This window comes from Branchiostoma floridae, chromosome 19 (genome assembly GCF_000003815.2).
Source record: "Branchiostoma floridae strain S238N-H82 chromosome 19, Bfl_VNyyK, whole genome shotgun sequence".
Classification (NCBI taxonomy): Eukaryota; Metazoa; Chordata; class Leptocardii; order Amphioxiformes; family Branchiostomatidae; genus Branchiostoma; species Branchiostoma floridae.
In genome coordinates, this window is record NC_049997.1 from 4,414,208 (window position 1) to 4,427,497 (window position 13,290).

General features: G+C 41.0%; 1 protein-coding gene across 1 annotated transcript in view; it reads right to left on the minus strand.

Annotated features, from left to right (window-relative positions):
- Positions 1-2,812, minus strand: part of LOC118406849 (brain-derived neurotrophic factor-like) — a 37,149-nt gene extending 34,337 nt beyond the window's left edge. The window contains exon 1 of the mRNA XM_035807204.1: positions 2,654-2,812. Within this exon, the coding sequence (XP_035663097.1) occupies positions 2,654-2,659 (6 nt within the window). The 5' untranslated portion in view covers positions 2,660-2,812. The remainder of the gene's footprint in view (positions 1-2,653) is intronic.
- Positions 2,813-13,290: the final 10,478 nt, after the last annotated feature.

Genomic DNA, 13,290 nt, shown 5'->3' on the forward strand with positions numbered 1-13,290 from the left:
CACTCTAATCCTAGTTGATACTACTTAGGAGTATTAGGAGCAATATCCTATAGATTTACGTGTAATACCTTATAAGGCTTATTAACTCATTGAAGGATGTTTAGCTTCGGAAAGGGGTACTGGTTTTAGTTGTGCGCGTATGTTTGCAACTATAACTTAATATCCTTTTTCTGGATTTGTATGGATTTAGGCAAGTGGGTAGTTATTAAGGTTTATGGTGATTTTGGGATTTCTACCAGTATCTTCAATACTGCTGTTGTTTTTCAGTTAATGAAACTTAATCTTAGTTCAATACAGTAGAAGCCAGTTAATTGCACAACGGATAACTGCACGCTTCTGTTAATTGCACGGAACCCCTTAGTCCCATGGTCACGATCTAGTTGAACAGCTTCGCTTTGTCACACCATCCGGATAATTGCACAAAATGTACTGGCAAATGGCAGTACAATTAAACGGCGTCTACTTTAAGTAGGTACTATTTACGTATTACGTAATTATGGGTGGGATATTCTTGGAAATAGCTTGGAAATTGTTTGTACTCGAGACATTGAGGACTTCCGTGTACCTCCCAAAAGAATAAATACATAATAAACAAGACTACGCATTTTTGAAACAGTTCTGAACCACAAGTAGACCGCATATCCTTGACAGTTTTGATATCAAATATCGCAGAAAGACAAACAACGCAACCACGGAAGGTTAGGTGTGATACTGTGACCACAAAACACGAGAACATAAACAAGAGAGGTAGACACAAAAAGAAACGCAACCTTACAAAACGATTGAGTGTCGCTAACACCTCTGATCCGATCAAACGACAATTTAATGCTCTAGAAGAACATAAAATCTGTTTTAACTTCAGATGAAGAGGGATTGATTTAGTATCAAGTTCTGTTCCGCTTCCGTGGTTTACTCTTAGTCAAGTCGGCCCCGTATCTCGTCTTGAAAAGTTATTTTGTACACAAAGGGGGGCATACCTGCGAGTTTCGCCCCCCCCCCCCTCTTTTTTTTGGAAAGACATTTGTAAAGAGTGTGTTGCATTGACTGAAAGCCACAACCCGTGGTTCCTGGGAAAGTAATGGGCAATCTTTTTTCTCCCGTTGCCATGGTAACGGCATTGATAGACAAAAATGGCCATAAATCGGTGTAGATTGGAAGGGGAGGGGGTGTCGGGGATTGAGAAGATAATGTAGGAAGAAATAGACACAGACAATACGTCGCTTCGGGGTCCAAAATGGTTCCCCTGTGTCGTCGAATGTGTGGCGCGTTATTATCGTGTCAGAGCATGGCATTCGCCCTAGGCTAGGAGCCGAAAACACGTCTTCATGCCTACAAGACTAGGTGTCACTTAACGCATTGTCTCGGCGAGCACGTAGCAAGACTTCCCGACACACGAACGAGTTCCCCCACCCGTGTCAAAACAATTTGGTCACGTCAAATACCTACCCAAGAACCCCTTGTGGTAACCACGGAACTATACAAACCGCTAAGCCGTATACGCACTGTCCCAGAAAAAAAAGGACAACAAAAAGGGTCCCGAACAACGCCCAAAATAATCGAGTACACACATGTAGGGGGAACATACTTGAACACAAGCGCTGACATTCCAAGCACCAAGTCTTAAGGCTTTTAGAAGACATCTTCAACCACAAACTACCATGGTAAGGAAGTACTCCAACAACTCGACGTCTTCGCTCGACGGAACAAGACTTTTACAAGAAGTGACAACTACAATTCTCGGCATTTACTCTAGACTAAACCGTCAATTAAGACAAGCGCCGTGGACAAAGAGCGACAGGACATTTGTTGACAGCTGTCGCCCCCCTCCCCTAAATCTACCATGAAAATATTGTCTCATTTTTAAACTCCACAGATTTCTTGTGAGCTATAAATTCGTCTTACAATACTCCTTTTTTTTTACAATATTAATCATTTTTCTGACTGACGAATTTGTATCTGTGTCTTGAAGGTAAAAAAAGCACCAAGGAACAGTTGGATCCCTTGTAGCGTCGACCTGGAAAATTTACGACTTAGTACTAATGGTAGGGCTTTGTGGCTGCCAAAATGAGATTTCCGTGTATTTTTACACCGTTTTGAGACTGTCCAGAACTCTAGCGGGGTCATGCAAAAAAGGTGGTGCTAAAATATTGGCAAGAGGTCGTCCTAAAATGATTTATTTGACAACAGCTGAGTTCGGGCACCCACGGATATAAAACATGGCATGGACAACTGACAGTGTCTGCAAATGTCTAAACATTTCGTATTGGATTAAGATTTTATATACTATCTTTAAAAACATTAGGCAATTTGAGAGGTTCGTTGTAAAGCCCGTGTGTTATGTAACTGTAAGAGGAGGGCTTGGCTCTAGAACTCAAGGCGGGCTCGCCGTGCCTAGCTTTGGTTCCGTGCCCTTGTATGGGTCTAGCATCCCTGTAATGAAAAGAATGACTTTTTCCATACGCTGGCTGTGACATACCCCCATCCCCCGAGACGGTGTCCCCAAGGTTGCGAACGTTAGCCCGATTGGCACGGACCCAAGCACCCTTGTCGCGGCCAAGCCGACAGACCCACACCGCGAGTGCACATAAACAGTTTTAGCCACAAGCGGGGGTATCTTTAGCTACGAGCACATGTATACAAAATAGTTACTTACCTTCATGTTTTAATGGAATATCCACACGTATTACGTGACCCCTCGCTGAAACGTATACACTACTCCCCGATCAGGCGTACACAGGACAAGTTATTCCAGTTCACCCTTCTGCCGTAGTTAAACGAGTGTATGCGGGTTGCCGTTTTTTAACACGCTGTGACTCGGACTGTGCCCGTGGAGGCGTTTATAAATCACAGGGCGCGAGCGGCGCGCGCCGGGCTGTGATTGGTCAGAAGGCAGGTCGATGATTAGTTCCGCCAGAGGTGTGTCCAGTAATGACCCTTGTGGAGGCGGGGCGGGTATTTTTGAACTTCCGGTATTCTTGTCAGAACCTCTCTACACGTGCCATACCAAAATGTCAACCTATAATGTATTCTATCCCCCTCGTACTATTTGAGCAACACTACTCACTTCCTTTCTTTTATTTCTTTGCAACAACCAAATCGCCGTTCCTTGATCAATGGTACACCAATGAGGTTATTTATAACCTCCTTGGATACACACACACACACACACATGTACAATTGTTACATAATTAACGTGTCGACGCTCCTTGGCAACTTGTTATTGCAGCTTTAGGAGTATATTCTGCTGTATCTTTTTATACAAACCTATTTCAGTGCTTTATATGAAGGGGGATCTAGCTAAGGATACTAGCTATGTCGTTCTTTACAGCTTACGAGAAATGCTTTATGTGAAATAAACTGGATATGAACCAAAGTGAACGATAATAGATATCGCTCGATGATAGGTAGCGGTTATACGTGAACTTTACGTAACCTATACCTATATAACCTGTACATCGAGTTCACCGCATGCGCGCAACAAAACGTGACTGAAACTTACAGTAAAATAAAAGTAAAAACGCCATCTTGAGTAGCGTGAACACAACAAAATTCCACAAAACGAAATTCTAAAATCCGTTGAATGGTATTCTACTACTAGTGCAAGGACGATAACGTCCTTGACTAGTGTAACCGCAACTTTTTAATCTCCTTTCAACACATCGTTGTTATCTTGAGACAACATTCTAAACTCCGAAGCGATACCCGATATTATAGACAGGTGTGTAACCCATGATATACCACAGTAGTTGGCCTCTCACTGGAGTTATTTTTACACGTCTCGTGTGAAGGTGTATCGGATGTCTACAACGGATTATACTAGGCGAGTTAACGAGGTTTAGATAACTTTGTGATGACAACCTGTGTCGTTTGGTATACCGCTAACTAGACTCAAGAGGAAATACGTGTCAGTACTTCTCCACATGCTAACACGTGGTTTCAGTATCGTTCAACAGCTACCAGTGTGACATTTTTGTCTTGACTTTATTTGGATTTATTTAATCGTATATCCGCTCCTTGGGCGAAAATTTTATCCCGAAAGACTAACAAGGATTTGAAAACTCCGTGAAATGACTTGAGTCACGCTATAGTTGATAATCTAAGCCTCTGGCCTCGCCGAAATCAAAAACCTCATCAAAAGATATTTTTTACGATCCGATCGGAAGCGATAAGCCGAACTCGGGTGACCCTCGATTCTGTTCGGGAAAAATTCCGACAATTCTTTTGGAATGAACCACTAAGGAAGCAGTGAAGTGTTGTGTCTTTTGCCGGGAGTTAGCACCTATAAGATTGGTGACACGGAAAGAAAATATTGATGTAAATTCTTCTCTTTACGTACTAGTAGTCGTAGGCCGTCGTACAGTTGCTGTAGACTGTCGTACGATTTTGAAATTTGATGTCGTATGGTTTTTAAGAAGGCTACGACAGACAGAACGACTGATAAGTTCAAGGATGTGAGACAAGATTTTATTTAGCAAGACGATTGAATTTTGTACGACACTTGCTCGGCAATCCAACAGTACTAATTTGCGTACATTACGTACTACAAATGTTACTCTAACTGTTGAACAACAGGGGAAAATATTAAAAAAAATTGAACACCATCTTTAGTTTCCTTTTTATTGGCAGATGATTCTCTTATAGTATCCCATCTCTAGCTGAAGTTAGGTATACTAATAAGCTCTCTGGCGACCGATTGAAACAGGGTGTACAATCACGCAAATCCCTTCTCTAAGCCACTTCAGACGTTCAGGGTCGGTTAAAAACAACTCCAAGGGTACCGAGCTTTATATAATAAACCCCCGGATATCAATTGCAACTTCCAGTCGGGTGTTGTGACTGATGGAACGAGACCTGTTGGTGTCTAGGTTCAGTGCTGTCTAGTTTGCGAAGAAATGGTGAGACAGAGAGAGAGAGAGAGAGAGAGAGAGACCGGCAGAGGCAGAGACAGAGACAAACAGACAGAGACCGAGAGAGCTCGAGAGACCGAGAGAGAGAGACCGAGAGAGACCGAGAGAGAGACCGAGAGAGAGAGAGACCGAGAGAGAGAGATACCGAGAGAGAGAGAGAGAGACCTAGAGAGAAGACGCAGAGACAGAGAGAGAGAGAGAGAGACGGAGACAGACAGAAGACACAGAGAGAGACAGAGACAGAAAGACAGAGAAACCAAGAAGAGTTACCGAGAAGGAGAGTACGTGAGAGAGACACACAGTGAGACAGAGAGAGAGATAGTAATGTAGAAAGAGACAGGGAGATCCAAAGAGAGACAGAAAGACCGAATGCGAGAGAGGAATGTGAGAGATTGTGTGAGAGAGAATGTGAGAGAGGAAGAGATAGAGACAGGGAGATTTAAAGACAGACACAGAAAGAGAGACACAGAGACACACAGCTACAGAGAAACGAAAAATGAAAGAGATATAACGTTAGAGACATAAAGAGAGAAAAAACAAAGATAGGCAGAGAGGGATTAATAAAGAGAAAGACAAATCGGAAAGAGAATAAGAAAACAGAAAGGGGGAAATAATGAATAGAAGACGACAACTTCTTAATGAAATAGAGGCCAGCTCGCAAACTTACAAGTAAATTATTTTGAAAATTCGTGACAAAAACAAAAACGGACAAGAAAATAATATAGTTTCTCTTTAGCTTACACATAGTGTAAGTAGTGGATTTAGAATTAACCACTTTTAGTATTTCTTTTGCTATGCACAAATATTGTTTAACTGTCAAGCTAAGAGAGGTGCAGATTCTTTTTCAAAACAGCACCTGTTCTTAAGAAACGTAAATAGAAAAGTGAAGGAGAAGGAACGAACGTCAATCTCAACTTACTCACAGACCTCAAGAAACCTCCAGAAAACAGGCTCCTTGACTACCACCTTGACTTTTTCTTCGATTCGCTTGGTGAGTTCCAAGAGTGGTGCTCCCGGCGAAGGGTGAAAAGTTTATCAAAATACACAAGACGTTTCCAAGTAGTTTTCCACTAATCTGTATATACAACCAGTCAGTATGTGATTCGTAAAATCGGATGTAAATGTGCTTCTGGTTTTCTTCAGTTTACTTAGACAGTTTGGTTGAGTATTTATCAAAGTTAATCCTAAGCAGCAAATTTTAGGCCATGTTAATTTGATTATATGGCTAGTATCCTATGGGAACCTGAAAATTAATGCAAGCGTGCGAACAAAAAATGTTTGGCAAAAACATATAAATAGTTGCCTTCATCATAAAGTCAATAATAAAGTGGTCAGGAAAGTTGGGCAAATTACTAAATACATAGAGTATAGTTAAAACCAAACAATAGATTTTTTATGTTTGTTCGTTCACGTCTTCTTTGACTCTGGATTAAATATTACATGTAGCATTGTACGAGATTAGTTACCATTTTCCGACATTTTTCACAATTTACGAAATGTATTTGCTCATTTTACAGCAATAATCAGTGACAAATTCAACTGTCAACAATAACGTTAACTATGTACTTTTTTAACCCTTTACTAGAATGGTTGCAATGTGTTATTAGACATATTCAGGAAGAAGTTGTTGTCTTGAAGTTACCATATAACAGAAAGCATCAGCGTGACAGTTTTGTTGAATGTATTGTCAGCTCTGTATCAATTTCGTCCCTTGTATACGACATATTTTTCGACACAGAATTTGAAATCTATAGAAACGATAACATCCTTATATACGCTAACATATACGCTACGTTCTATTGTACATAAATTTACGCAAGACAAAACTTTTTGCGTCTTTTTTGGCTGTTTAAACTATATATCTTTGAGTCGAAGGAAGTACGTTTGTCAAAACGTAAAAATCTGCCTCAAAACTTCCGGAAAACGTGCCCAAGTTAAATACATAAATTTCACATCTTTTCACTTGGAAGCGTGCCTTTCAAACTGCCGGGAATAACATTTCAGAGGGTTAAAAGATATCTCGGAGGTATTTTTGATCGTTTGCGACCTTCACAAGTGGACCACACGGGAAATACGCAGCGTACTTCGCATGTGTATGACTACAACACCAATCTCTTACGACTCACTTGAGACGTTCCTTCGGGAAGAAAAGGAAAACACAGTAAAGTTTGAGGCAAGACACATGCTGGAAAACCGGCTCTGGAATTGTCATCAAGACAACCAAGCGGTTAGGGCGGTAACTTCATCATTTTTTTCCTGATAAGTGAATCATAAGTGACTAAGTGACACTAAGTATCGTTAGCCTCTACCAGGCTCCCCAGGTCGCTGAAAAAATAGCAAAAAATGGCCAAATAGACAGAAAACACACCAGAGGCGTTGGTTGGTTCAGGAGTACAGTTTGCCACCTGGGGAGCCTGGTAGAGGCTAAGTTATCGTGACATCTACGATAATATGGAATGAAAAGATATACCTGTGCTTGTACAATATTGGGCATCATTACTCTAATATTTAGGTACTTTCGTTTATCTTGAATGCAGTGAGAATATCTAGAATACACTGCGAATTCCAAGGAATAGAAAAGAAATTTCATTCTGACTGCATTTTGGCTCATTCCTTCTCGTGTGAAGGGGATATAAGGACGTCCATTTGGAGTTCTCACCCGAATGGCCCCGAAAGTGGCACGAATTTTGCAAATACTTCATCGTTCGGCTGGTTCTGCTTGACTCCTTCTAATTCGGTTTTAGTGTGAAGACCCTATTATATGCGGCTTTGATGCCAGGCAATTTTAACAAAAGCCTCGGCAAGTCTGATAGCCAGTCTAGCTCAATACACGACTTAAAATCTGCCCGGGACCCGGTAAAAAATGGAAACCCTGGCATACGCCAACCGGCAGTCCAACGGAGTAAATCTTATATGCGGCTTCGGCGCCAGGCAATTGGAACGAAAGCCTAGGTAAGGCTGATAGCCAGGCTACATCACTACACGACTCATCGGTGACAGGACATCTTGATAGTGTAACGTTTAACAGATAACGTCATATTATGTCATCAGTAGACGGTTTAGATAAGAGATAAGAACGTCATTGTATCTACGGGATTTAACGACGCCACGATTTGTCAAATTGCGGTTTTATCACTTTTAATCTGACAAAACATATGTATTGGAAACACTCCAGGCTTTAGTTAAAAGACAATTATGATCAAAAAAAGGATATTTAATCAAGCATATGTAATGCTTCGAGGAGAAGAAAATACAGTTTTATTTGTCATTTCCCCTTTAAATATGGATGGAGAGGATATAACTGTGGCGTCAAGTGGCCGATTGACTAAACTGACCTAACACAAGATCAAGTGGTCATTTGCTTGATTTCTAGCGTTGAGTTCTTGGGAAAGGTACTAACCACAACTTTCCTCACTCCATACAGTTAGGCTTAGGTCACATTTCTAAAGCGGGGTCCGGCCAGGATGTATTAAGAAACAAAACATTAAAATGTATGCCTAGAAATACACACAAATCAAGCCCATGAATCATATTTTGACATTTTGTGTATTTTGTTGAATTTCATATCATTCTTTATTAAATCTCCCGAAAGCTGCCCGACAGGGCCCCGGTTTGGAAATGTGACCTAAGCCTTATAGAATGGGTTTCTGACTTCGGTTGGGGGGTAAAAGGCGGTGGATGGAGAGAGATGGGCTTTGTCGTCCAATACCGTACCCTAGACACCGTGCCCCAAAAAAGCTACCGGACTACCTTTACCTTTTAGAAGTGATTTATTGACAGAAGAAAACTGAATGACAGGACAGACAGACAAAGCTAGGCGCGTGGGAATACACGAAGAAAAGACCTGAGTCATTATCGGTCCCAATACGAGGCAAATTACATAGACGCTTTACAGACAAAATTTTAAAAGGTCTCCAAGGACCAACTGCCGATAGTTTGGCCGTTTGTACTTTTAAAAATGGAAATGACCTAAACGCCGGTATGTCATTTATTCAGGAAAAGTGTGGCTCTCTTGGGGGGACTTCTCTTAATCCTCTAAAGTGATTCAAGAGCAGGTGTATGAATCTGTGCGAAAATGAGCAAATGTCGTCCAATTTTCAGCCTGTAAAAAAATAGTTTAAGATTTTGCATGCAAATTATCTTGTATTTCTCACGGTGTATATTAAGATTTGTTCATTGTATCTTCTTTGAGACTGTGTTAAAGATTTTGTCGATTTTTGTAGGAAATCTGTGGAAAATTCTTTTAGAACACAGTCTAGACAAATTAAGATATACCCATCCCCAAGAGCGCACCCATTTTGTTAAGACGGAAGTATTATTACTCAACAGGTTTATCTTACACTGAAATGCAGATTAAGATCAAAGTTAAACCCAAAGGCTAACAGATTAATAAAGTCAAGTTCAACATGCAGGAAATACATACCTTTTGGTAATCCTCGATAACATTTCGATGCGATGAAAACACACGATCCCTTGGTATATGTGATTCATACGGTTTTACCGCATCGACACGCACTGAAGGCCTTATACGGTATTTACACCACGTTTGGACTAAATCTCTATAGAAATACCAAAGTTAAGACCTTTCTTTTCGTCAAGAGAGTTTCAAAGCCATGATTTCAGATTCAGAGAGCATTTCGGGACTTTCTATCACCAGTCGAGCTTGCCCTTGCTACCCATAATCCTCTGCTTTCGACCACCCAACGTGGGTGGGCAATGTAACGAAAAAAAAGTGTGAAATAAAAACGTTCACCTTAGCGATAACAAGTTGTAGAAAAGGGAATTTAGCATCTCTACAGACGTATTTTCTTGCATTTATTGTTTTTGTTGGCATCTATTGCATAAACATACGGCCGATACCATATTGCCACAGGTGTGTCCTTATCACGAGGGGTTGTCGGAAACAATTTGCTCGCCAATCCCTCCAATAGGAGTGTGTTAATCGTACATAAATAGTACGATAAGAACGTGTGAAAAAATGCCGGGGGCTAGTTTTTTCCATGACACACATGAAACGTTCCCTAGAGAACACATTCTAGCTGCCTAATCTATGTTATCTCTGCTATCTGATGCACTCATGGGAACATCCTTAATGATGCGTCACGTTTCAACCTCCTCTCTTAACATTTTTCTGAAAAACAGAAGGCTGAAATCTTGACATTTTACAAGACAAAAAATTACACCCCTTATATGTTTTTGTACTATAGCTACGTTTCACTACTTCGCCTTTACCCGCTGGGTTTACCTATGTCAAGGAGGTTGAGTAAGGGACCAACCTCCTTGTCTTTGTCCGTTGTATTTAAAAACTAGGTTTCAAACTGTGATGTATCTAAAAAAAAACAAATTTGAAACCACCATCTGTTGACTTGATATCATTAAATACCCCGCGGATAAAGGGGAACTAACGTTATATCCTACGCAGAGGATATTAGTACTAGCTATATATTCCCCGCGACATCTGCTTGGACGGTAGGTCCGAGCAAGTTGGTCTGAGCAGCAGCCACATGGCATGTTAGTATAGTTAACGATAACATTGTAACTTTCTGGGCATAACCTTCCTCTTAAATTGACTTTATGATGCCAGGGAAGGTCTAAACAGCACTGTAACAACAGCCAAGCAAAGCATATAGGTTCGTTGATACTTGTTACAAGTACAAGCTATACACCTTTTCTTGGTACATAAACGTTCAAACGACAAGTTTGCCGTTAAGGATATTGCACCGTTTCTCCGTAAATATTCTATAGAATCGGATAGTTTTGCACTATTATTCATTATGTTTGGGCCTGTAGAAGAGCCTGGTCAATGGATGCTACCAGTTTCCCGCCATTCACCTCGTGACAGAATTCATGAAGGAAGGAAAATGTTGAAATCGTTTGGCGGCCCTATGGTGGTCCTGTTCCCCTATAAAATCTTCTTTCAATCTATTTAATTGTGTAGTATTTTCGTCAGTCCGTAGAAGGGCATGGTAGTCAGACTAGGAATTTTCCCGCCACTCGCCTCATGACAGAATTCCTGACAGAGACTGGTGAAGACTTCCCACCACCTGTTAGATCGGCACTTATTTGGTCTTCGGGCTGAATCTAAGTGGAAAAGAAGGGGCTTTTCTTGGATTAACATGGCTCCAAACCACCGTAATTACTTGCTCTGGTGGGTTGTGCAAGCCCGGGCTTAGGGCAACCACAGTGTGTAGGGGGCTGAAATATGCGGACAGACAATTCTCGCGGGAGGGAGGGGGGCGACACCGTGCTACCGTTTTGAACTGCAGTGTAAGCATGTGAGTTGTCAGTCGTGGCGTTCCCTACATTCTTTGAATTGTTAGCTAACTGGTAACGGTTAGAGCAGTTCAGATATTAAACTAGCGCGACATTTCTTTATTGCCAACATACACGGCAGCCGCAAGGGATGTCCCTGTAGCTCAACTGCTACAAGCTTCACTATTGAGCTCCTGGTTCAACCTGGTTCAACTCCTAGTTAGCGACTGGGTGTCCCCATTCTAATTTACTCTCCCAGCAGAGGTTAGGCTCCGGTTGTTTTTTTTTAACTTTTCTTTTAGTCGTTTTTATCGGGCTTTCTATTTTTTTAATTATATCTTTCTGTGTCAATACCTAGTGAGTTAGGCCGGACACAACAAAAAAATGACAAAATAGAAAGCCCGATAAAAACGACTAAAAAAACGTTTAAAAAAAAACAGACGGAGCCTAACCTCTGCTTGGAGAGTAATTCTAATTCACCTCGTGGTCAAGGGAGGCCTAAATTCGTTTGAGGGTAAGGACTATCGACCCCTCATTGTAAATGCAATGCTACAAAAACAACAAGGAAACTTCTCATGTGCCACTGAGCACTATAATGTGAATTACAACAATATAGTGGCCACACAATTAAGTTTTACTCTGCCACTAATTAAAAGCAAATCTAAAGAACAATACGTAAATACCAAATCATACAAATATAAGATCATTGAAATGAAAAGTTTTCAGTCTATTTTGTAACGATATTTAGAAATAACTTAGAAATTCCCATTTTCAAATTCCTTGCTGCCAATGGTGCGGACTCGCGTCTGATTCTTGGCACGACTGGAAAAGAGTGACCATATAATTCTTTCGGATGGTGACGTAAAGTCATGGGCCGCGTGTAAGAGGGAGCTTCATGCTTACGCCTCAATTGTAAAATCTCTGTACAAACGTGAGCACAACACACTTATCGAGAATACTATTTGATTTTTTTATTGAATTCCAACAAGACAATGCAATAGATAACCCAGGAAGCAGCGCTAATGGCGGATGCCATAAACATACCTTAGTTCAACATAGTAGAGTAGATGTTAACCTGTATGCTTAAGAGCCCTAGCAAAGCCATGTTGTGTTGCTGGCTGGCTACTTGGAAAAGATACCCCCTAGAAATAAATGCTTTGCCCTTTTATAGGGGAGGGGGGCATTACACTAAAACAGTACGATTCACATTCAAAAATCTGAAATATTTAGGTAAGGATGTCAAGAGAGGAATGCACGGACGTTGAACTAAAAGAAGATATGAATCCGAAATGCAGAACCTGTATACATACATTTTTATCCTTTCTTGGTGTTTTTCATCTTTTGAATAACTATTGTGAAGTGGATACAACTTAGGATATTTGTCACTGACGTCTGTAACCTTTTCTGACTATGAATTAGAGACTAAGTCGTCTGTACAACAGCTGTCGGATTCATTTTTTGCACTGTTTCTGCTCGACAGGTTGACTGTCCGGCTATGAAGGCGATCTTTTAGGCCATAGAAAGTAAATTCTATGGATGACATCCCCAGAAGGCTCCTCCAAATTTATTGCGAGAACTTGAAAAGGGGGCTTCAATTTATAGATAGATCTAGACTAGAGGCCAAACTTTACTGGAAAAAAATTGCCAACAAGCATGGTTTCACAGAAAAGAAAGAAGTATTTTTTCCCTGTATCAAAAAAGTGCCAAAATGGTGAGTATGGGAGTCTAGTACCTCATAACTTCACTCAAGGTCGCCATATTTGTGAAACTGTTAGAACTACACTTTTAGAACTACACTCACTTCTACAATTGCACTCTACCACATTGCACATCTTCCCATTTTCAATATTTTTGTCTCGTGAACCATAGCCGGTAGGAAACGAATTTTCTCGTCTTTTTTCTGAAATAATCCGCAAAAATCAGTGTGCGTTGGATGACATCCACAAAACTTCCTTGCTGTTGCCTTATGAAGTCTTCACATCAATCAGACATCCGCCATGTTAGATGGACGGTTCCATTCATCACTAATGACAGGACGCAGACAATGATTGACAGGGCCTCAGACGACACCCAGACGGTGGGAGGGGACAGCTGGTGAAGAAAAGGGGAAGCTGAGTCAAGGCCTTGACTT